At 45.6% G+C, this 26,319-nt stretch overlaps 1 protein-coding gene across 1 annotated transcript in view; it reads right to left on the bottom strand.

Annotated features, from left to right (window-relative positions):
- TTLL11 (tubulin tyrosine ligase like 11) overlaps positions 1 to 26,319 on the bottom strand; it is a 285,959-nt gene that overhangs the window by 50,177 nt on the left and 209,463 nt on the right. The window contains exon 7 of the mRNA XM_017884248.1: positions 4,549 to 4,800. Coding sequence (XP_017739737.1) covers positions 4,549 to 4,800 — 252 coding nt within the window. The remainder of the gene's footprint in view (positions 1 to 4,548; positions 4,801 to 26,319) is intronic.

Below are 26,319 nucleotides of genomic sequence, written 5' to 3'. Positions count from 1 at the left end.
TGCTGATCTATGCAGCACATTATGAGAGATGGACACTGGAAATAAATTCAATTGGAGTGTTTATTATTTTCTTCCCTCTAGTTCTCTTCAAGGAGCTTGGAGAGAGAGAGTGGGTAGAACAGATGAAAAGCAAGTTCAACTTCTGCCATTTGCGTGGGAGCGCTGAGAGGAGTGTATATCTCGCCAGCGAATATGTCTTTTTCAAAGTGCTCCTGAGAAGGACACTTGGTTTGATTTAACATATGGCATAAATATTATTAATTCATAATGAAGCAAAATTTAAACCAAAGTGGAACAGAGAGAGAGAAGGGTTGTTAGCAAGAGAAAATGCATGCTGTTAAATTTAGCCGGCAAGACTGAACATACTCAGAGAAATCTAAAGGCAGAGAATATTATCTTTTATGATTAGGTTGCTGTTAGGATTTTCTGGTACAATTGAAAAAGAAAAATCTGGCCAGGTGCGTGGCTCACGCCTGTAATCCCAGCACTTTGGGAGGCTGAGGCGGGTGGATCACCTGAGGTCAGAAGTTCAAGACCAGCCTGACCAATATGGTGAAACCCCATCTCTACTAAAAATACAAAAATTAGCCAGGTATGGTGGTGCACGCCTGTAGTCCCAGCTACTCAGGAGGCTGAGATAGGAGAATTACTTGAACCTGGGAAGTGGAGGATGTAGTGAGCCGAGACTGCACCACTGCACTGCAGCCTGGGCAACAGAGCAAGACTCTGTCTCAAAAAAAAAAAAAGAAAAGAAAAGAAAAGAAAGAAAAACCAAGAAAAACCTATTAATGGTTGTGCAATGCTTTCTCCATTTCTTCCTGCATTCTTAATTACTACAGACATTTGTTGGGAAGGGAGGGAGGAAGGAGAGGAGCTCAGTCTGAGTCCCTGAGCACTGGCTGCCCAGTCCTCACTTGAAGAAGTGGTTCTCAGTGTCACGGTCACCATGGCTCCCTAACGAGCTTGGCCACTGATTGGGAATGATGGCTGCAGGACCTAATAGTCTCTAATGTGGCAAAACCTGGGTTTTCATGCAAATGCCCTTAATTATGGAGAGCAAAAGGGTGAAAAATCATAAAGCCTATCACGTAGAGACAGATTTGTGGCTATATTTTTTACCTCGCCTGGTTCCAATCTGAGAACATTTTAGGAATCTTCTTGGTTAGAACCATTCTCAATTCTGCTTTCTTTTCAAGAGGCATAGCAGTCCTCTTAATAGGCACCTCCTTCCTCTCATACCAGAGGTCACCCACCGATGGTATCTATGGGCAGTCATGTTTTCATTGAATTCACAGTGTTTAAAATTATTTTTCAAATTGCCAACATTTGTAGATGTGTATTGAGATTTTATGTAGATATTTAGGATTGAAAAATAAAAAGCTCTGGTGATATCAGCCCAGCAGCAGCCCTCCTTTAGATATGGGATGTGCTCTCCAGCTTGCCATAGCCTGCCCTCCCTCCCCGACCTTGTCTACCCAGCCCTCTGTGATAGTTGATGCTTCCTGCCGAACCTGTATGCAAGTGAGATGGTGATTCTTACCATAAGCAATTTTCAAATCTCCCCCTCTTCTGTTTGGGTAGGACTTTATTAGGAGTAAAAAGGAAGCATTTCCGTTTCTACCAGCAATTTAGCCTAGATGATAAACCTAACTTCTAAATTTGGGCTATACATGCCATCCATTCTCAGCCTCTCCTTGCTGCCTGGAAAAATCTTGCCTCTATCAGTCCAAACCCTGCCTCCTTTCGGGAGCCTGCCTTGATTCCACCAGGTAGAGGAAGCCTCCCCCATTCTGTACTTGTAGCACTCTGAATGCCACCCTGCTGGGGAGTCCATGAGCCACCGCCCCATGACTCTGCCAAAACATTGCCTTTAATGATGTGTTCATTGCATGCTATTAGACTGACAGTCCTTTGAGGGCAGGCAGGGTCCCATTATTTGCCTTTGAACGTCCCATGGCTACCAGATGCTCAGTAACAGTTGTTAGGTTAAACCAGACATAATCCTTTATAGCATAATATTGAGCTAGAACAGATCTCACAGGACCAGGGTTCCCTGCAACTCCCAAGATGTCATCCACATGAAGCCAAGCCATTTCTTCATGCTCTCTGATCTTGAATTGAGTTTTCTGTGTGATGGTGCAAAGGCTGGGGAGGGCCAAGAAAGCTTCTGCCATTGCTCCAAAGATCTGTGCCTACAGACATCTTATGTGAGAGAAGCACCCCAACTTCCTCAATCTCATCATTCTCCAGGGCCCCAAATACTTCCACAGTGCCCATAAGTGCACTCATGACCTGGGGCCTCTGTCACTAAGCTGTTTCCTTATGTTACAAGGTCCAGGAATCACAAAGGGGTAGAGCCTGCCTACCTATCTGTTCTCTTTCTTCTCTTTTTCACTATAATGGGATAGCACTATGCACAATTAGAATAATTCTATTTCCCAGCTTCCTATGCAGACGCTGATAGCCAGTAAGATAGAAGTGGAAGTCACTGAAAACAGCTTCCAGGAAAGCTTTTGAAGGGATCTAATTAATCTGTGGAGGCCTTTTTTCTTCCTCCCCTTCTTCCCCTTTCTGTCTGGAATTCAACCATGATGACTGGATTTTCAGCAGCCCTCCTGTGACCATAAGACAACCCCAAAGTGGAAGTACGCACTTAGGATGGATGAGCAAAAAGACAGAAAGTGGAACATGGATCATATTGTGGAGTCATTAACCAGCTCTAGAACCCCCACTGCAAAAGTTCCTGTTATATGGAAGAAAGTTACTATTTAAGCCATTTGTAGGTGGTTACCTATTACTGAAAGCCAAATGCAATTCCTAAATGAGTCCCAGAGTATCATGTCAGGCAGTCTTTTCAGTGTAAATAATAAGTGCCTATTGACTTTTTTGAAAATTCCCACTGCCTGATGGAAATAATAACCACAAGACTCCCACTTGAACAAGCAGCTCCCATGAACTAGGCATCAGGCCAGCTGCTCTATGATATATTATCCCAACCTCACAACAATCCTGCAAGGCAGGGATGATTGTTCCCATCTTGCAGACGAGAGAACTGAGTGCAGAGAAGATAAGGAATTTGCCCAAAGCCACACAGCTGTTAAGTAATGTGCTTGGCTCTGAAGCCAGATCCGTCTGATCCCAAAGCCTGTCCTCTTTCCACTGGGCCTCCCTCCCACACCCGCCCTACCCCTTGAAACTAACACAAAGCCCTTCTCAAAGTCATCTTGCAAAAATACTACTTCAGGTGTACTGAAACGGCAAAATTCCTGCCAATACTTTTGTGTACCATCCTCCTGTCAGGAATAGCAGAGGGCTAGAGTTAGAATTTATAAAACTTCTTTGGAGACAAGTCTTTGACAAAAGTGGTTTCCCACTCAAAACTTCTAATTATTTTAGTGAATAAAGCTGTGAAAAGTGTGACTTTGAGGTGCAAGACAAAAATATCAAAATCAGTGATGGGAAAAACAACAGCCATATTGAGTGCTCACAGACATACTCCAGGAGGTGTATAGGATACAATTAATTGCTAAGGAACATTTCCACATTGTCACCCATTCATATTTGTTAAAGGGATCTAGAGTTATTAGATTAACACATACTAAGTGGGAACCTTCTTTGATCGAGACTCCGTGTAGGACCATATATATATCTATATAAATTATATATAAATATACATATAATTTCATGGAATTCTTTTAACCTTGTAAGAAGAAACTGACATTTATTGATCACTTACCACTTGCTAGATGTTTCTGTGCAATCTCAACTAATCTTACACACACTATTGTAGGGCACAGGCAGCTTTATCCTCATTTTACAGGATGGAAGTATTGAGGTTTAGGGGTGCTCTTTGCCTTGCCTTAGGGTAACTTGCCCTAGAAGTTAGTAAATGCTGCTGTATTGCCCCAAAGTGTCCCCACAGGGTAGAAGGAAATTAATGTGTACTCTCTGGAAACCAAGTGGCAATTGCTTACTATGCAGGCTGCAGCAAAGATATAATTTCTTTATCTCATGTTTTATCTTGAAAATTCATGCAAATTTTGCATTATACTCTAAAATATAGCCGTGTTATTTTTATATTAGAACAAATGCATTAAAATATTTATCAGCTGAATTATTTAACTTTTCCCTCCTGAAACTAACACTTTGGAAAGATGTGCCTTGCTTCTCTGTTGTGGCTTCACGAACGCCAGGCACACAGCCATGCACCACTGGGAGAAGCCCGGTTTAAGAAGCGCAAGGTCTGCCTGACTCCAAGGGGCGATTATTAGTATGCATTTTCAGGACTCAGCTCAAGGTAGGCACAGAGTTGTTTTTTAATCATGAACCTAAGGTTGCGAATGCTGTCACATCCATCATATTCATTAATTCACTCAACAAATGAGAGTCTACCATGTACCAGCCACTAGGCTAATCTATGCTCAAATAGAGTACTGACCCAGCACCACAGATTCTCCCAAGCGCAGTCAGGGAGACCTGACCCACCAGATGTGAGACTGGACTCCACCCGGCTCAAAGCCCAAGCCAGAGGAGGCTGTTCTCACTGACCTTATGAAGGTACGAAAGCCTGTTGGCCCCAACTTCATTGTCCCCTTGATGCCCAGGAATCGGATAAACAAATTTGCCATCCTGTCCACCAGGCGCAGGTAGTTGAACTGCTTTGCGTACTTGGGGAACACCTGCTTGAGGCAAATGGAAGGCAGGTGGGCTTCAGGGTTGGCGCTGCAGTCTGGAGCACTCGTCAGCTCGCCGTCCAAAGCATCTTCCTTTCCAGCGAATGGTTTTTCAAGCTGCTGAGACCTGAAGCACACAAAGAATTAATGATATAACACTATCCCTTGCAGTTTCTCCTTTACTTGAGATTTACAGCCTCCTCAGGCGGCAGCATTATCAGTATTTTTATTTTACATACAGCAAGACTAACCATAGAGAAGTGACCTGCCCAAGCTCACATAGCCAGCACATAGCAAAGCCAGGACGTGAAACCAAGGCAGAGCCAGGGCTAGAAATGTGTGCTTCCTCCTTCCACCATCCTGGTTTCCCAGTATGAAAACCTTCCTTTACTATACTTGTGATTCAAGAGAATACTTTATTATGTAGCAGTCTAGGTTTGATTTCAAACTCTTACTTATGGGTAGTAATTGAATAATTAAGAAATACAAAAATCTTATTGAGGACTGGCAAGAAGCCAGAACACAGTTCAACGAACAATTTGCAAAGATGCATCAGCTACCGAATCCTAGGAATAGAAACAATTATATTTCTGGCTTAACTGTTTTTTTAAAATTTGGAATTCATACAAAAAATGATTACAGTGTAGTGATTCCTTAGTCTGGATATTTTATTCAGAAATTATTTTGATGTTCAAGAAAACTAGCAGCTAATAACTCTTAAATATCCACCTCTAGCTCAGAATGTTCTTCTCATCTTAGACCTACATATTATTCCCCCTCGCCCCAAATCTACGTTCCCCATCTCCTTGAATGTCACAACCATCTTCCAGTTACCCAACAGGAAGGCACAGAATAAACGCCGACTCCTCCTTGGCTAGTTATGCCTCCTTAGTCCTGAAGCCAACCCCTGCTGCTCTGCCCTTGCCTGGACTGTAGCAAAGGCCCTCCTGCCTCTGGCCTTGCCCATCCATAGATCCATTCTCCAAACTGGCACCTAAGTCACCTCTTTTTAGGCCACCCTGGCTGAGTCACTTACTTGCTAAAACCACTGAGGACTCCCGAGTCTGTACTGCTCTTTCTGGCACTTGAGGCCCTTCCCGAGGTCTTCTTGGGCCTCCTCATTTCCAATCTTCCCCCCAAGCCAGGCACACTGTTCCAGCCCAAGCCTTGTGTGCTGCTCCTCCCAACATGCCACTCATTGGCCTGCCCTGGAACCAGAGACTCCATGCTCCCTGGACACCCAGTTCCCTTCCACACTCAAGGGCCCTCTCTGCAACTGCAGCTCAGTTCCCACTCCTGCGTCCTATCCTGTTGGGATCTGGGGCCAGGTGTAACCCTCTGCCACCTGCTGTGTTCATTCCTGAGACAGAACCTTGAGCATGTTATACATGGTCAGTAAATGCTGCCTGGTTGACTAACTGATCCAAGAAAATTAGTACGGCATCTCGTGGTACTGAGACGTGGTGCTATTAATGGTACCAAGGCCTGTTCTCTACTCTTTATTAAATGACCTCATGCCCAGTGCTTTCATTTCCAAGCATGCACACCATCAGTGCTCAGGTTGGGCCATCTGGGTGTCTTTGTGCCTGTTTTCCTCTGGCCCTGGCTGCCTGGCACACTTCTGTTCCACTTTCAAAACCAGCTGAGATGGCTTCTTGACCACACGGGTCCCTCTCTCTCATGCCTCACCCCCATTCCTTGGACGTGCTTCCTTGTTTGCTTTGTCATGCCTGCACTGCGTTGGTTTACATGCCAGGCTCTCTCACCATTTTGCAAGCTCATTGAACACCTACATCTGTTTCATATAGAAATGTCACTCCTATTTCTATAGGACCTGAAACATACTTGGTGTTTGAGAACGTCTCATTGAATCTGTTGAACTGAAAAAGTTTGCAACATAAGCCTCAAAATATTAAAGTTACAATGTTTTGTAACTTGTAAGCACTTTTAAATTCAACAGCGAAACAACGTGCGTGATAGCCCTACACAAACGGTCCTCCCTTCATCCAAGTCCAAGGAGCCAGCCTCTGGGAAAAACTCCCTTGTATGAATAAAAAGTCCTGGAAGGCCTATTCCTGGTTTCTCCTTAGTGGGTCTTGATGCTGGTCTCAAAGCAAGGACAGGCAGAGGGCAGAAGCAGAAAAGTACGAGGGAAAAATCTCTTTAAATCTCTTTTCAACTTCAACAGTATGGAGGGTTTTAAGGAAAGAAATGCTTCCTCCCACAAAGAGGAGAGTCCTGACTCTTTGGGACAGGCAAATGTGCCCAAAGGACTGCAATTTTCCTCCAGCTAAAATGATTTTGTCATCATCACCTTGAACTTAAGACAGTAAATATCAGGTGGTTGCTTTTCAGATGAAATGAAACGTTTTCCCATTAAGGTTATAGGAAGAAAGATGAGAAAAAAGGCGACGCTCTTATCGGAAATTAGCCCTTAAATTACTGGGTAAGTGGCAATCAATGACTTTATAAGCACTCAGTAAGTTTTTATTCAAGGAAAGATTCGGAAATGTACAGTTGGAATACACTCGATAACAATGAAAATATCTCAGAGGACTCCTCAGTGGGCAGAATCGTCCACAGTTAGGCGGCCATCTGCTCTTCACTCCACTCTGTGCAGTTATGACTATGCCCCTGTTCCAGAAGAAGAAACTGAGGCTTGGTAAGGTGTTGCACCTGTATCATCTACCTGAACTGGAATTATAAGTCAGTTCTAATAAGCCACTGATCCACTGCTGTTTCTATTTTACTACTGTAATTCTTCTCCTTTTTTTTTTTTTTCTTCAAGCCATTCTCCTGCCTCAGCGTCCCAAGTAGCTGGGATTACAGGTGTGTGCTAGCATGCCCAGCTAATTTTTTTTTATATTTTTAGTAGAGACGGGATTTCACCATGTTGGTCAGGGTGGTCTTGAACTCCTGACCCCAAGCAATCCACCTGCCTTGGCCTCGGCCTTCCAAAGTGGTGGGATTACAGGCATGAGCCACCATGCCCAGTCCTTCTTCTTCTTCTTTTTTTTTTTTTAGAGATAGGGGCTCACTCTGTCACCCAGGCTGGAGTGCAGTGGTACAACCACAGCTCACTGTAGCCTAGGCTGAGCCAAGGCACCCGGGCTCAAGCAATCTTGCCTCAGCTTCCTGAGTAGCTAGAACTACAGGTGTGTACCACCACTAGCCTGGCTTTTTTTTTTTTTTGAGACAGAGTCTTGCTCTGTCAACCAGGCTGGAGTAGTGGCGTGATCTTGGCTCACTACTACTACGACCTCTGCCTCCTGGGTTCAAGTGATTCTCTTGTCTCAGCCTTCTGATTAGCTGAGATTACAGGCGTGTGCCACCATGCCTGGCTAATTTTTGTATTTTCAGTAGAGATGGGGTTTTGCCATGTTGGCCAGGTTGGTCTCGAACTCCTGACCTCAAGTGATCCACCCGCCTCAGCCTCCCAAAGTGCTGGGATTACAGGCATGAGCCACCGTGCCTGGCCAGTCTGGCTAATTTTTACGTTTTTTTTGTAGAGATAAGGTCTAACTACATTGACCAGGCTAGTCTTGAACTCCTGGCCTCAAGCGATCCTCCTGCCTTGGCTAGCCTCCCAGTGTCCTGGGATTATAGGTGTGAGCCACTCTTTCTGACCCACCACCCCATTATTCAAATACACATCATAATTCACATTGCGGGTTACAAATCCTACGTGGAATTATTGATTTTTTATTTTAAAGAGTTTTTTAAAGATTATAATAGTAAGTCATGTTCTTTGTAGACATTCTGAGAAATGTATAAAGGAATCAAAATCATTTGTAATTCTACAAATTTGAGATCAACACTATTAACATTTTGATTTCTTATCTATATTTATGAAGTTAGGATTGCATTACGTGTATTCCAAATCCTTCTTTTTATATCCTACATTGTAAGTATCTTCCCATGGTATTAAGTGTTTTCATGAGTATAATTTTTTGTGACATGAAATATTCTGTATTAATTAACCATTCCCCCTCAGTTAGAGATCTAGTGTCACATGGTCTGTCAATTGACTAAACAGAGTCAGTGATCAGTCCCCTGAGTGACGTACTCCCTCTCAGAAGCATAAAATCTTTTTTTTTTTTTTTGAGACGGAGTCTCGCACTGTCACCCAGGCTGGAGTGCAGTGGCATGATCTCGGCTCACTGCAACCTCTGCCTCCCAGGTTCAAGCGATTCTCCTTGCCTCAGCTTCCCAAATAGCTGGGACTACAGGTGCATGCCACCACATCTGGCTAATTTTTTTTCTCTGTATTTTTAGTAGAGACAGGGTTTCACCTTGTTAGCAAGGAAGCATAAAATCTTATAGCTAGAAGTGGCTTTGGAGATCACTCTGTCTAACGATGTCATTTATTATTTTATCGTAGTACAATAATAAACATAAAGCTCACCATTTTAACCATTTTCAAGTGGACAATTCAGTAGTGTTTCAGGCATTCACATTATTGTGTAACTGTCACCACTATCTAGTTCCAGAACATTTTTGAAATGATTCTAGAGAAGAAATTTAAACCCAGATAGATAAGGACATTAACACCAGCCGGTCATTTGATCAGCACATCATCCAGGATCGTGGGCTTAGCTGGGGTTGCCCTGGTGATGGGAACCCCACCACCTCTAGGACACCTCAGACTGGAAAGCTGTTCCCAATGGTAACCAGCGAATGTCTTTCTCCAGGGTCCAATTCCTGCCTCCCATTCTGCCTCCAGAGCCTTGCAGAATGAGTCTGTTTTTTCTTCTAGCAATAGCCTTTCAAATTTCTTTCAAGGGTTGCTGTATTTGGTGGATGACCACCATTTCCCATCATTCCTGAATCCCAATTAATAACCTCATGATGAAAAGAGTCTTCAAAGCCAGAGATATCATTTTCATGGACTCAACCACAAATTCAGAGGGAGGTGGTTTTACTCAACTGGAAGAAGGCACTAAAGATATAGCTGATATGTAAGAGGAAATAAAACAATGAGAAATGGAATCTTTGCTGGAGATAATTCCAATTATCACATTCAGATCCAAGCCATCACAAGTATGTAAGATCCTGTTTTTACTTAATAGCATTTTAATGGAAATGTCAAGCTTATGAAATAAAAGTGACTGGTAAAGAAAATATAAATCAAGTTGACTAGTCCTTTGGGATAATTTTTAAAAATGAATTTGGTATATCCTTGATTCATCAAAATAGGTCAAAGAGTTCTGGAATGTTTTATCTATTAGCATTTTCAAATAAAATGGAATTCTTTTCATTGAAACTTGTGAAAGACTACCTATCTCTATTTTGCCTGGAAAGTTAACTGTTAAAAATCACCATTTATCAAGGGCCTACCACATGTCAAATACTGCTCCAAGCAACTTACCTATATTATTTCATTTGTTTCTCACAACAATTCTACAGTGTAGGTGTAAACGATTCCCATTTTACAGATTAGGAAACAGGCCCAGAGAGGCTGAATACTTGCCCAAGCTCACCCAATCAGTAGTGAAATCAGGATTTACACTTGGGACTGTCTCACGACACACCCCATGCTTAGTTCACTACATAGCTTTTGTGATAATTTGATTTAAATCAAATCAGAGACTTTTCTTCTTATGTATAAGCGGTATATCGTTCCAGAAATTAACAAAGCAGAGAAGCAGGTCTAGCAAGGTCAAATTCTAGTTGCCGAAAAGTTGCTTAATTTCCATGTCTAGTTAAGCATTCCTTCAATAATTTATTCATCCGTGAAACAGGTTCCAAGCACTCACATGCCCGGGGCCTCGGATATAAGAGTGAGGTGGACACATGGACACAGTCCCTGTCACCCAGAAGCATGTGACCAAGTGAGGGAAGACAAGACCCATATATAAACAGTGACTTGGCAGTGTGATGATGAGCGAGCCAGCATGGGTCTAGGTCATACAGGACCTTGAATGTGAAAGAAAGGTGCTTGAACATAGTAGTGTAGGGAATGAGAAGAATGTGGTGGATTTTGAGGAAAGGAATGGCAAGATTACCATCGTGGTGGAGATGAACACATCTGTTAGCACTATGCATTCTGAATTGAGAGGGGAAGGGTGGATGGTATTAGAAAGCTACTGGGACAGTCTAGGTCAACGATTCTGAAAGTGCCGTCCCTAGCCCAGCAAAATCGGTGCCTCCTGATAACTTGATAGAAATGCACATTCTTGGATCTCACCCCAGACCTACTGACTCAGAAACTCCGAGTGGGCTAGGCAATCTGTTTTAGCAAGCCCTGTGGGTGATTCTGATGCAGGCTAAAGTCTAAGAATCACTGGTCTAGGTGAAAGAAAATGAGACCTGAACTAGGGCAGTTGTAATGGGCATAGAGACAGGGAGCTTTAGACACACAGATTTAGCAACTACTGCTTGAACATGTGGGACAAAAGGGGAGAGAACACCCTGGATCACGTTCCCAGGTAGCCTTGTGGCAGTGGTGCCGCATGGCAAAGGGACATAAACAGGTCCCCTTCCCTGCTGTTCGGCCAAGGCGAGTCCCCTCAGTCACTAGCAGATTCCAAACGCACATGTATCATGTTGGCATTCCTGCAGAAAATGCTAACCATGCACCAAAGAAGTCCCTCAAATTAGCCCTGCAGCTAATTTAAAGAACTGGAGGATGAAGTCACTAAAAATAAACTTTACTGTATAGCCCAGCTCTGTTGCTTGATAAATCCCTGCTATCACAGAAGCCCCATTTGCCTGATGGGTGATGCTAGGCGACTTGAAGGGAAGGTGACAGACTCTAAAACAGGTGAGGTGTGGGCTTCCACAGTGACAAGGAAAGGACTTAACGAGAGAGCTCTGTCTGCCATCCAAGTCCCTCTAAGACCTAGACCCATGCTGAGCCTATTCCCACCTGTTCCCCTTCACGCAACGACCCTTCCTCCCCACAAACCATGGCCGGGCCACTTCCACCTCACTTGATGACTTTCCTCTAACATATCGTTAACAGTGACAAAACATCAAAACACAATGAAACACAATGGCAATGATATTAATTGCACATACTATGTGCCAGGAACTGCAATTTTAAAACATTTAATCTTGATAAAATCCTACGAAGCAGGTGTTATTATTAATATGATCCCCATTTTACAGGTGAGGAAACCAAGGCACAAGGATACAAACCAATATGTTGTGAATCTGGGGCAGAAACCCAGACAGGCAGGCTCCAGCATCCTTGTTTCTAACCACTGCGTCATGCGGCCTCCATACACGAGGAGCTGTCAGGCATTGAGGACCTCAAGAGTCAGGCCGGTTATTTGTAACATCTCCTTTGACCCTAGCAAGAATCCTTTGAATTAGGTATTACAAATGGTCCCATTTCACTGATGAGAAAAGGGAGCTTCAGAGAGGTTAACCTACTTTCCTAAGGTGGCTCAGCTTTGACCTCGAAGCCCAGGCGCTTTCCACGCCATCATGCTCACTTGATGTAGTTACACAACTTCACTGATCTTATTTTCCCCTCCCTTGCAATGGAGAGAAGTCTTTGGCTTTATGGGGTGGTGTGAGGCTTAAGCAGGAGGATGGAGCCTACGCCTAGCACAAAACGGCCACATTGTTTAGGACTCAAAACAGGCTTTCCACAAAACATCAAGAAGAATCTGCTTGGGGGTCTTATAACTGTCTTCAATGTGACTTCTCGGGAGGGCACCAGTGCTCATCTGGCTGCTTCATTTTATTTGCCAAACAAGTCAATCTGTTACTTTACATTCCAGGCTCCCACGAATTGCTGACATGTAATGTTTGTAATGTTTGTCAACTATATGAATTAACAAAGGACCCCATGGCGATAACAGCAGACTAGATCTCTCCCTGCCTGGGGATGGATTCCCAGAGCTGCCAGGCCTGGGGTTGCTGCAGGAGCATTTTCCTGCAGGGCCAGGCAATGCATTAACTGAAGGACAAGCATAAGGACTTACTCTAATGCCCTGGCTCCCACAGACCCAGAACTCATGCTATTTCAGAGCTGGAAAGGCCTTTTGGGGTCACTGGGCCCAGCCCTCTCATTTTACGGATGAAGGAGCTGACAGCTCATTTTACAAAGACCTCCCAATAAGCTTCTTTTCCAACAGGGCTCTCTGCCCTGCTGGCCCTGAGCATGGAGCACGTGTCTTTGTCATCATCCCTCTTGCCCACTGGGCCTGCAGCACGGTTAGAGGCAGTGAAACATTTTGTGCACACAGGCCAAGGAGGGGTGCTCCAGTCGGCTCCTCCTCCCTGGGCTGTGGGCCTGGTGATGCAGAGGGTCTGGAATTCGGGCTTTGGGGGCAGATCAGGGCATGGTTGAAATCCCAGCTGTGCCACTCACAAGCTATGTGACCTCGGGCAAGTCATATAACCTCAAAGCTTTAGTTTCCTCTAATATAAAATGGGAATAATAATGGCACCTAACCTATAGGGCTGATGTTAGGATTAGCAGAGAAGATGGACACAGCATCTCAATACCTGTTTGCCACTTGGATTATAACCGCTGACATCTTTCTCTCACGAGTGTCATCATCTCAAGGTGCCCATTGTCTAGTCACCATCCCTCAGTTAGAGGGACTGGTACTCACCCCTAGGAACTCAGGAGAATATGGGGTTTCTGCCTCACTCCCTACCCCATGTAACCAAACACTAGATTGACCTTCTGCTCCTCAGGGGCTCCTTCTTGGGAAGCTCTCACTCCAGGCTGCCCAGGACCACCTAACAAATGCTCCACGTGTGCCTCATTTTCTCAGGCCTGGCTGGGGAGCTAACTGCACCTGCTCTGACACCCTCCTTCTCTATTGAGGATGAAGTTAATGCATGAGAGAGAACTTTGCTGCTGCCCAAGTACGGAAAAAGTCAGATTTTGGAGTTAGAAGAGGCACTAGCAATGATCATGTTTCATTTTCCTTCTGAAATACATAGGGAGTGGGGCCAAGTCTCTGGCTTGAGGTGAGGCATCCCACAGGGGTGGCAAAGGTAGGCTAAGGCCCCCGGACTTCCCATCCAGAGCCTTTGAGATAAAAAAAAGAGTGAAGAAGAAGGGAGAGTTAAGTGGCTCATGCCTGTAATCCTAGCACTTTGGGAGGCTGAGGTGGGAGAACTGCTGGAAGCCCTGAATCTAGACCAGCCTGGGTGACACAGTGAGACCCCACTTCTACAAAAAAATTAAAATTAGCCAGCTCTGGCAGTATGCACCTGTGGTCCTAACTATTTGGGAGGCTGAGGTGGGAGGATTGCTTGAACCTGGGAAACAAGGCTGCAGTGAGCCGCCAGCTGTGCCACTGCACCCCAGCCTGGGAGATGGAGCAAGACCCTGTGTTTAAACAAAGAAAAAGAAAAGAAAAAAGAAAGAAAAAGAAGAAAAGAAAATGACACAGCTATTGAGCATAAATGCCAGAGTGGCCAAAATTCTGAATGAAAAGCTCAGACTCTTCTAGCCGCCTTGGCAGAAAGGGAGGAGAATGCCTTTTGCCTGAAGGACTTCAGAGTCCCCTTTAAACCTACTGAACAGTTGGCCACTGTCTTTCCGTAGATGAATTGGCTGGTGCTTAGCTTTTCTCTGGAACCCAGAGAACAATCTTTCAAAGTATAAGCCCTGCCTGCACCAACTGGCCAAGGCACGGTGAACAAGGTCCCCAGGCCTGAGTGAGCATTCGAGGTCTGCACGGCCTGGTTGCTGCCTCCCTCATCCTCCACATCCACATCCCTCCCTCCTTTTACAAATGATCCACTTGAAAAACACTCATCTTTCAAATTTAAGATTCTGTCTCACCTTTCCCAAAATGCTTTCCACGGCTTTTGGAGATAGAATCAACCATTCCTTTCTCTATAACCTCCCTTAGTACTTCATCATCATCATCATCAAGAAATTTATTGAGAACTCAATCTGCATCTTGCACAATGCTAAGCCCACAGTATACATTATTTTTTCTTCAGAGTAGTTATCACACTCCAATGGCTATTTGCATAACTGTCTGCTTAATGCCTATGTCTTTTCTAGATGGAAAGTTTCCAGACGGGCAGGCACCATTACTGCCTGGTTTATGACTATATCTACAGCCCCAGCACAGCTCCCGGTATACAGTAGGTGCTTAAAAATATCTGACAATGAATACAGTCATTATTTTAGTGAACTCTCACAACAATCCAATTAGTCACAGTTACTAACGTGAGTTTACACCTGAGGACGCTGAAGCGTGGGAAGGTTAAGTCAGTGGCCTAAGCGATGAGGCTGGGATTGGAACCTGGGTGGTCTGTCTCCACAGCCCACATGCTAAACCCCTGCACTACCCCTGCATTTCCACACCCCTCTACTTCTGGTTGCCAGCATGAATCTTTTTTTTTTCTTGTTCTCTCACAGTCCCTGGGAAAAGCCTGTCTCTACTCGGGGAGAACAAAAATTTCCTAATGGCAACAGCAAGAGACTGTCTTTATGACAACTGTAATCAGCGGTTGTATTAGCCTCTGTTTTACCACCTCCAAAATTAGCAGAAAAGGCCAACTTGAGCTTTCATTGTACATCTCTGCTAATGAAGGGATCCTTTTAATTACATACTCAGTGCCTATCTGCAACACAAAGCATTTTAGTGTTTAAACACAGTTCTGCACCAAAGTATAGGGCTATGTGAATACAGACAATAAGTGGGGGGAAACCATGTGTAAAAGTTATTCTTTGCCTAGACTGTAATTTCTTTTTGGCATTCAATTTCATCTAAACCCAATTCATTTTCTCTGGTAATCCTAATTCTCTTCTATACACTGAGCACCCAATGAACCCTTATTCAGTAATTCTGTAGGCATATCCCAGGTCAAATACTCCCCCTTCAGACTGCAGATGAAATCTGCACACTTTGTTAATTTCACTCATCACTGACTGATTTGCCTTGAGGGCTCTCCCCACTTACCCAAGCTGGTGCATCGGTCAATTCCTGCAGTACAGGTGTTGAACACAAAACCAGCTTCACTCAGCATCATGCCAGGAGCTCATGACATTTGTATCCCACTTTCCAAAGCTATTTTTAAGTGCCATTCTGCATGAGATTTGCACTGATGTGAATGAGGCCTTATGAGGCTGATCTCACAGACCTTTCTCAGACAAGGGTGTCCTGACCTTGCATTTGTATTTGGTCAGGGGAAAAGGGGAGTCACTCTTAGTGAGCCCCTTCTTTGGACCAGAGACTCTAACAGGCATTAATTACCCTGGTTAAGCTATACAGAGACCTTAAGATGAGATATTAAGATGCACCTCCAGAGCCAGAATGTGTGGGTTGGAATCCTGTTCCTGTTCCCAACTAGCTGGTAATCTTTGAAAAGTCTTTTATCCTGCTTGTGCCTTGATGTCTTTATCTGTATAACAGGGATAATAATTCTCCCTATGTCCCAGCATTGTCGTGAGAATTAAATGGGCTAATCCATTCAGAGCAATACCTGGAATGTGGCAAGCACTTGGTGTTAGCTGCTGTGACTGAACAAACAAAGCAAACTCAGGTTAAACACAACACTCAGAGTCACGTGCCTCCTAAACAGTATCAACTGGTAACCAGGACCTGTCTGATGCTTAAGACCCTAGGCTTCCAGGGAGGCTAGGCCAAGGGGGCTCACTGCTGGTCCACCCCTAGGAGACAGTAGTCAGTGCCTTGGCCTGGCAGAGCGTGACCTAGAGGAAGTCTTTCCATGTGCATGGTCCCCTCCTGGCTGCAGCACGAGCACACTGGCTTCTGCCTCCACTGCCCACGTACTGTTCTCTCAAGGGTGACCATGCACCTCCTAATTGCCACTGATCTTCTTAATGTTTGCGCGCGCGCGGGAAAGGTTTGCGCGCGCGCGGGAAAGGTTTAGGCGCACGCGGGAAGGGTTTAGGCGCGCGCGGGAAGGGTTTAGGCGCGCGCGGGAAAGGTTTGTAATAAAGAACCTGGAAATGTGCCGTCTTGTCTCCGCTTTGCGGAGATCAAGCAACAGAGGTCGGCTAATTCCGGGCCTCATGGCTCCGGACACTAATTGCCACTGATCTTCTTAATCTTTCTCCAGTCTTGCTTGTTTACAGCATTCGAAGCAGCTGACCACTGTCTTCCTGAACCTCTCATTCCCTGGCTCCCGCACCCATGCACTCTCTGTGGTGTTTTTCCATCCTCTGTTTTCCCTCCTTTAGGACCCTTAGTGGTAGGTGGTCCTCTAAGCCCCTGTTCTTGACCTGCTCCCCTGCCCACAGTCTTCCCGGGCGATCTTATTCACAAACGCAATGGCCTGAGCCTCGTGCCACTTCTCTGTGTCTGGGATGCCTCTGTCCTGCCCACCCCTTCACGACAATCAGGTCCAAATCCTGCTCATCCTTCCAAGCTCACGCTAGACACCAGCCCACGGCCTTCCTGGATCCTTCCCACTCAGAAATACTCTCTTTCTGATTCCCACAGTACTTCATTGTGGAATTTATCATTTTCTAAATTTATATCACAGTCATTTAAGTTTGTGGCTTCTTTTTCCTGATAGACTATGAGTTTGCCAGAAATAGAATCCATTTTTGTTCCTCTGGCAGTACTGTACATCTAATAGGTGATACAGAAAAGACATGCTGATACATGACTGTGTAAGTAAAGTATTCTTTAAGACAGAGAACATGAGGAATTTGGGGTAATTTTGCCTGAAGACAAGAAAATGGGCAGGGTGACCTTTAGGGTGTCATTTTTCAGCTTATGGATTTATAAACCCATCTTTAGGGTAAAAATGCCACATTAATAATTTATGGTGATGAGAATAACGGTCATTCTGGTTCTAGCCCTTACCAATTGTGTGGCCTTAGGAAAGGGGCATCAATACTCAGCCTCTGCTTCTCTTCCACAAAATGGATATGGATGATAGAATCCACCCTCCAGAAGTGTTGAGGGACTTGATGGGGTGGCATAAACAAGGAGCTGGCACCCTGGTTGGAACATCGTAAGTACAAAAGAAATGGTAGCTGTAATATGACTCCTTTGACATGTATTTATTGAGTACCAACTCTGCAGCCAGGGATGTTGGGTGAACTCAAGCCCTACCTCCTCCAGGAAGATTTTGCGGCCTCCTTCGACCCATTACATTCTTTCTTGAAAGAACTTTGGTCCTATCAAGATTAGATTTTTTTTTAATCCGACTAATAAATTAGGCATGCCTATTAGCAGTCAGGTCCAGAGAGAAAGTCTAACTTTTTACTTTATGCAATTTGAATTCCCTGAACATAGAGTTGTTGTCAAAATCCATTAAAGTATTTAATTTCTCTTGTCACTGCACAATTCCCCAAGCAGACATCCAGACAGTTTGCAGTGGTGTTTCTCACAGAAGTACTAAATGTTTAGTTATCAAGGTACATTTTTTTGATGATGCCTCCCTGATGGCTCAGGAGACTCTAGAGAGACTGTAAGTTCAAGCGCAAGGTTAAGGCAGCCAGCAGTGTGGTGAGAGTTGCAGGGAGGATGATTCACGCAGGCCTGGGCTTCGGCTCTGACACTGCCACTTCCTGGCTGACTGACCTTGGGGAAGGTACTTAACCTCACTGAGCATCAGTTTCCTCATTTACAAAGTGGTGACAGCACCAAACCCACAGGGCTTTAGTGAGCACGAAGTGGAATACCAAATATAAAGAACCTGGAAGAACGCCAGACACATCACTGGTCCTTGATACAAGATGGCTTAAAAATCCCAGATTTGCAGATGCAGAGACTGGGGTCTAGAGGCTGCTATCCCCATCCCTCCCACCTCCCAGGAGGACAGCCCTAAGGAGCAGGCTGTTTATGGCGACACAATGGCCAGACCCGCCCCCCCCCCGCGTGGTCCCCCCCTCCCCCCCCCCCCCCCTGTGTTATCCTCTTCACAGTGAGCCTCTCCCAACGCCCATTCAAATCAATTATTACCCCACTTGACCAACTCACCCGGTGGGAGCCAAAGGTTTCCATGCCAACAGGAATGTGGTGGGCATCCCAACCCCCAAGAAAGAAAACAAAAGCGACTCTTTTAGTTTCCCTACTAACAAGCATGGAGCTGAAGTCAGAACTGTCTCTTTCTCAGTTGTCATGGCAACATCTACTGACCTACCCCGTCCTGCCAAACAGACACACGGGAGAGGGAGAGAGCAAGGGGGATGTGTGGGAGGTGGTGGTCCAGGGATGAGGGGTAACAGAAACACTCCACAATGCTCAGGAGAGAAATACAAAAACACCCGCTTTTACAAAAAAAAAAAGAAAGCCACTGGCAAATGCACACCCCTTGCCAGGGAATGGAGAAATTCCAGTTTTTATTGTGTCGTTCCTTTGGCGATTATGAACACATTTAGAGTCTATTCAAAAGGCCAGTTCAAACCAGAAGAGGGAACAATTATTCCTCAGCTATGACACAAAGACAGGGGGCGCTTCACTTGTACCTCTCCTGTCCTGCCAGCATTTGGGAGACTGGGGTTGACGCTACTGTCTGCTGCCTCTCGCCACAGCTCAGGACACAGTCTACAGGGAAATTTCCCATTCCTGACCTAATGCAGCCTCAACAGCAGCTTGGGAAGAACAAAGCAAGGCACCCACTCTGCAGGCAAGAAAACTGAGTGCCATGACCACAAACCCATGAGTACCCACTTCTGTTTTCTGTTTACTAGTTTGCTGTCTGCCCCTAGAAGTCTTCACCCAGGACAACACTTGAATTTGCCAAAATGGGATCAATTATTTCCCACACTCTTAGTCTTTGTGTAGCTTTGAAGAATCATTTACTGGAAGTCCAACGCCTGCCAGAAAAATCCATCCAGAGAGCCCACTTGCATCTCAGCAGTCCAATGTTCCAGGATGAAGATAATACATCCCCTTGAACCTGCTTCTTGCTATTTCCATGTTGTTACTGGCAACTTCATCTCCGCAGTGAGCCAAGCTCAAAACCCTGAAATCAGCTTCGGATTCTCCCTCTTCCTCAGCCTGGTTTCTGGGGACTTGTACAGAAGTCTTCCACTGTCCCTTTTCCATTTGGAGGCTCTGATTCAAATATTCTGGGGCATCCTAGCAGGTGGAAAGCAGTGAGCAGTGGTTAACCACAAAGGCTGTGGGGTCAGGATGCCGGGGCTCTCGCTGCTTGGACACCTGTGTGCTAAGCACATCCTCTCATTTGATTCTCACCACAACCCTTTGAGGTTAGGATTCTTCTTCATATGATTCCCTGTTTCCATAAGAGACTGTTTCCCAATGAGACACAGAAAAATGGCATAATTTGCCCAAGGTCATCCAGCTTAGAAGTGGCAAATCCAGCTTATGATTCTGGATTGGCTTGACTCAAAACTCTCACTCTGAACCAACATGCATAGCTCCTTCCTACCCAACCACAACTTTTTCTTTCTTTCTTTTCTTTCTTTGAGACAGGATTTCACTCTGTTGCACATGCTGGAGTGCAGTGGTGTGATTATGGCTCACGGCAGCCTCAAACTCCTGGCCTCAAGCAGTCCTCTTGCCTCAGCCTCTCAAGTAGTTGGGACTAAAGGCACAGTTCACCACTCCTGGCTAGTTTTGGTATCTTTAGTACAGACAGAGTTTCTCTATATTGTCCAGGATGGCCTCTAACTCCTGGGCTCAAGCAAACCTTCTGCCTTGGACTCCCAAAGTGCTAGGATTATAGGCATGAGCCACCGTGCCCAGCCTATAACTTTCTTAAGAACAGGGCCCATCACTTCATGTTTGTATCTCAGCACTGACACCAGGGCCTGCCTTGCAGCACCTGATGAGTGCCACCTGATCAAAGCCCCATAGCATGTCTTAGTTTGGAGCTGACCAGCCTGGGTTCCATGCCCTACTGAGACCCCTTCTCCATGTGTGACTTTGGGGAAACCATTAGATAACAGCTGGAAGGCTGCAGTGGGCTGAATACTGTCCCCCAGAAAATATATCCAAGTCCTAACCCCTGAAACCTGTGAATGTGACCTTTTTTGGAAAAAAGTCTTTGCAGATGTAATTAAGGATCCCAAGATCATTCTGGATTTAGAGAGGGCCCTAAATCTAGGGACAGATGTTCTTATAGCAGAGAGGCAGAGGGAGATTTGATGCAGATATACACAGAGGAGAAGGCCATGGGAAGCCGAGGGCAGAGGCTGGCGTCATGCTACCTAGCCACGAGCTACCAAACGCTGGAAGAGACAAGGAAGGATTCTCCTCTAGAGCTTTGGTGGGGACATGGCCCTGCGGACACCCTGCTCTCAGACTTCTGGCCTCTAGTACTGTGAGAGAAGACATTTCTGTTGTTCTAAGTCATGCAGTTTGAGGTAACTTGTTAGGCAGCCCTAGGAAACTGATGTAAGAGTCCAGTGTCCTTATGTCCGACCTGAGTACCCTTGGGGGTTACTGTGAGATCATGTAACTGGAAGCAACTAGAATAGTGCCTGGTGCACAGTAGGCCCTCAGTAGACACTAGCTGAACAGCACTAAAACATTCTGAGTCAATATCCTGGGAACATCTTTCCCAAGGCACACCTGGCTGACTGCCTCTGTCTCTGTCTACTTTCTCAAGCTTGTAAAATGTTTAACTTCAGAACCCACGAGCCAGAAGAAGGAGCCACAGGCAGTGTCTCCTCTGAGCCCAGCTACGTGGGATGAATGGGCAGCCAGCAGAGATGCTGGTGTCCTTGAGAGGCTGGTAACTAAGTGCTGGCCCATCTCCAGTCCAAGATGATGAGCATGTCACGGTGGGTTTCACAAAACATCTGTTTCAGGAACAAGCCTGTTGTTTCAGGTAAGCTCTAGAGATAATAGTATGTTTTTCCTATATACAGCCATGACATGTTCACTGAAGCTGAATATCTCTATATGTGACCAATTTCTTAAGTGGCAGAAGCCCATCAAACTCTTTGAGAACATACATGGCATGTGAGCAGCCCAAGCGGCTTCCTTTGCTGCCACAGAGCTAAAGCATCACTCCTTCTGGCTTGCAGGGAGGCGGTGAGAGTGGGTGGAGGTAGTGGTGGTGATTTCTCTGAAATTGGTCCCTCTAAAGGTTATGCTTCATTCTGCAAGGGAGTCAGGTCCCCAGGCTTCATGCATATGGATGGCAGTTGTGGTTGAATGATAACCTGCAATTTCTCTTCCCCGCGTTAATCGACTTGGGTTGGCTACCGAGAATTTGACTGGGAATCGCAATGCCACTGCACATACCAATGATCCCAGGATCTCAGTTCAGCTTTGCCAGCTTTGACTCAATTCCAGCCTGAGATAAGAAAGCACTAGCGCTGCGTCCCATGTGAGATGAGCAGACCATGCCTTGGCATGAGATAGAGAGACGGCCAGAAGGCCGACCACAGTGAGGAGAGCTGGGACACTTTTCCACAGGTGAGGGGAAACTTGGGCCAATGAAGCAAATGCTTCAAGATCCCCCATGAAGAAAGTGCCTCTCCCACAGCAAGCTGTCCCCTGTCCTTCCTCCCAGGGGAGGAGTGGGATGTGAGCTCCTCCCCTTGGCACACAGATCAAGCCTGGAATACATCTAGTGTCTGGTGTGCTGCTTGGGAGTCAGGCCTGAACTGCTTGGGGGCCCCCAGGCCTAGTGGGGGTCTGGAGTGAGTCAGCTTCCTGGCCCCGGGAGCCCAGTTAGCCCGAGGCTGCCTTGGCTATTGGAGCCTCCACTCTTAATCCCTCTTTGCTCACCCAGGTGGGACACTGGCCTACAGCCTTGGCCGGGGTCCCCCCTCCAGTTCCTGGCTCTATCCCCCTCTTCTTCCTCACCAGACTGCTGCTGGGATCCCAGGATGCCACAGGGTTAAGCCCATCCTGGCTGACCGAGAAGGTTCCAAGGCCAAGTCTATATAGCTCGGAAGACAGTGGTTCTGGTACAACCTCCCCTAATTATCCTGTGCCCTGTAGACTGCTCCCAGAGAGCACAGAGCAAAGGAGTCCACACCTTTGAAGAGGAAAAAGCTTCAAGCCATAGAGACCAGCAAGTTCAAGGTCCTCATTCTGCATGTAGACAAGTTCTGGATATGGGAGGTGTGGCTTGTTCAAGGTTTCCTGGCACTTAGGTTTTAGGGCTCAGGAAAGAATCCAGGTTTCTGCACTCTTAGTGTAGTTTGCTGTGACAACGTCTTTGGCTCCTCTTTGGGCCAGTATCACTTCTTTGCAGACAGGGGCTGTGTCTGACTCATTTCTGACTCTCTAGCAACAGCATGGGGCCAGGCCTGGAGCAGAGAATCAGTCAATGTTACTTAGACTTGGCTTTGTAAAACAAATAAATCAGATACAGACACATTACTGAAGCCTGCACAAAGGTATGGCTTCAGGATCTTCAAATACCTCAACTACGAGCAGGGAGGTGCTATTTCTGCCTATAAAATGGCATGGAAGTAGAAAAAGATTTCATGTCACTATGTGAATTTTTCCTTGCATAACTGTGATCCTGTGTCCACACAGTAACAGCCACTATGGACTGGAGGTTGTAGCTGACAGGCAGGCACTGGACTGGGGGCCTCGGACGCAGGTCTGATTTAGTCCTGCTCTCAACCCTGCCAGGCAGGAACTATCAGCCCAGATAGCTCCTGATAATAGGTAGAAACTGAGACTTAAGCCGGTTCAGTGCTTTGCCCAAGGACACATAGCTCCCAAGTGCTAGAGCATGGATTTTAGTCCAGGTCTGTGCTGTTTTACCTGGATTGGGTTGTTCTGACATTAGAATAGTAACAGTAACTAATATATCGTGAGTTTACTCTGTGGCAGGCAAGTTAGGTGCATGGATTCATTTAATTCTCACAACAACCCTATGAGGTATCTCTACTTTACAGACAGGGGAAAAATAGGCCCAGAGAATTTAAGTAATTTTACCAAGTAATCAAAGCCAGCCTAGAAGACAGGGAGAGAGTAGTGAGAGACAGAGAGAGCTCAGAATAAGACGCTGGAGGTGCACAAGGAGCTCTGGAGTTGGGCTGGATTTGCTCGCTATGTGATTTTGGGCAAATTACTTGGAATACTTTTTTAATTTTTGGAAAAATACATATAACATACAACTTACCATTTTAACTATTTCAAGTGTGTAATTCAGCAGCATCATGTACATTCATTGCTGTGCAACCATCATTACCTTCCATCTCCAGAACTTTTCTCATCTTTCTCCACTGAAACTCTTTCCCTATCAAACAATAACTCTCAACTCCCCCACATCATCCCCAGCAACCACCACTCTATTTTCTGACTCTATGAATTTGACTACTCTCGGTGCCTCTTACAAGTGGAATCATGGCCGGGCGCAGTCGCTCATGCCTGTAATCCCAGCACTTTGGGAGGCCGAGATGGGTGGATCACGAGGTCAGGAGTTGGAGACCAGCCTGGCCAACATGGTGAAACACCCTGTCTACTAAAATACAAAAACTAGCAGGGCATGTGGACGTTTGCCTGTAATCCCAGCTACTCCAGAGGCTGAGGCAGGAGAATCGCTTGAACTGGGGAGGTAGAGGTTGTAGTGAGCCAAGATTGCACCACTGCACTCCAGCCTGGGCAACAGAGCAAGACTCCATCTTGGGAACGGGGGAAAGTGGACTCATATAGTGTTTGTCCTTCTGTGTTTCTGGCTTATTTCACTTAACATAATGTCCTAAGGGTTCATCCATGCTGTAGCATGTGTCAGAATATCCTTCCTTTTAAAGGCGGAGTCTGTTTATTCTTTCATTCATTCATGGACATTGTGAATAATGCTGCTATGAACAAGGTGTACATTGGCAAGTTACTTTCAGTTAGTCATTTTTCTACTCCAATTCTGAGCCTCCAGCTTTGTTCCTGACTCAGAGGAGGGATTCCCCATCCATCCAGCATCTCGGCCAGAAACCAGAGAGAAGAGATTCATTCTCCCTCTCCCCTCACAAGCAAAGAGCCAGCCAAGTCCTATCCCTCCTGTCACTGCAGTTCACACACATCTCTGCTATCACTTGTCACCTCATCATGGGTCACCTGAACTTCAACAGCCTCTTCACCAGTTTCCTGGCTCGCAACCTCCGCTTCCAACGTGTCCTTCATGTCATAGCCAAAACCCAAGCCTGTCCCTGGCTCACTCCCTCATTTCCTTCAAGTGTGTGTCCAAGTGTGCCCTTCTCAGGCAGGCCTCCCCTGACCACTCTGCTTACTAGTGCAGCCCACACTCTTCCCAGCCCTCCAGAGCTCTCCCTGCTTAATTTTCTTCATAGCGCCCATCCCCAATCATCACAGTATAGATTTTACTCATTTATTTTGTATATTTTCCATCTCCCGTTCTCTCATCCTCCACCCCCCATAAATAATGGCAGTTCACAAAGGCAGGGATTGTTGACAGTTTTGTGCACTGCTGACTCTTCCATCCTGGTCCTAAGTAAATGCTCAATAAACAGTGGCTGGGTGCACGAATGCATGAATGACTGGCTCCTCTCTGCCTGCAGGGTGAAGTCTAAACTCTCTGGCCTGGTCAAGCCCTTCCATGCTTTGACTTTGGGTCCCTCTCTGGCCCCATCTCAGACCACAGTCCTATTTAAGCTCCAGTCACACTGCCCTGCCTGCCAAGTCCTCCTGCTGTCTGATAGACAAAGACCCTAAGCCTTTGCACAAACCTGGCCTCTGCCTGGAATGTCATTCCTTCCGCCTTGCCCCACCCTTCTGCTGGCTTGTGGGACCCCCTTCACTAGGCTCCCATGACACCCTGTTTTTAACCCCTTTTGAAGCCCCTTTCATGATGTATTACAATCGTCCTTGAACTCATCTCTAGCTGTTCTAAACTGCCAGCTCCACCAGGGCAGGAAGACCTCGCTCACACTGGGATTCTCAGTGCCATTCACTGAGCACATCATAGCTGCACAGAAAGTATCTACTGAAAAACACGAGCAACCTCGTGAGTCTCCACTGCTTCAACCTCAAACAATGGCAATGTCAGTCCTGCAGGGTTGCCCAAGGATCAGAGATTACATACGATACGTACAACATCTGCCACCGTGCCTGGCACAGGGCAGGCATTTAACACCTAGCAGTGCAGTGCTAGCCTCTGATGCAACAGCGAGATCACAACGATTTAGGAAGATCTGCTGCCTTTGTTTAGAAGCCACCAGCTGAAGTCCTTCCATAATTTGACATCTCTGGGGCCACGCTGGTAAGTGTTGGCCCCAGAAAGAATTCCTGTCCCTTCCTGTCTTATCCATCACATTTGGCAGCATGCCCACTGAGCACAGAAAACGTCCAAGTTCACTTTCTTCTCAGAACTGACTGTATCTATAATCATCATGTCACGGAATTGAGACTTCCAGGGATTTCAAGGACCAACTGTGCTGATCCCTCATTTTACACCTGAGGATACAGGTTCAGAGAGGTTGTCTAAGTTGCTCACAGTCACTCAGTTAGCTAGGAATTTCACCTTCCCTTTCCTTTATGCACAATTTCAATTCTCTCTGGTTGAACCTGTTGGACCCTAAAGGATTTAAGGGTTTAGTCTAAAATTCTCACCTGGGCTAAATCCTGACCATTATCATCACTATATATATATATATATATACACACACACACACACACACACACACACATATATATATACACACATATGTACACATATATATGTACATATATATGTATGAACTAAAAATGATCTCTAAATCTAACCCCCAAAGACGATAATTTTTAAACAACTTTAGAATATATCTTGTGTATATTACTTTCTTTTTTTTTTTTTTTTTTTTTTT

This window comes from Rhinopithecus bieti, unplaced genomic scaffold, assembly GCF_001698545.2.
Source record: "Rhinopithecus bieti isolate Rb0 unplaced genomic scaffold, ASM169854v2 scaffold_13710, whole genome shotgun sequence".
Classification (NCBI taxonomy): Eukaryota; Metazoa; Chordata; class Mammalia; order Primates; family Cercopithecidae; genus Rhinopithecus; species Rhinopithecus bieti.
Note: the sequence above shows the minus strand (reverse complement) of the source record. Positions and strands in the feature narration are given on the sequence as shown.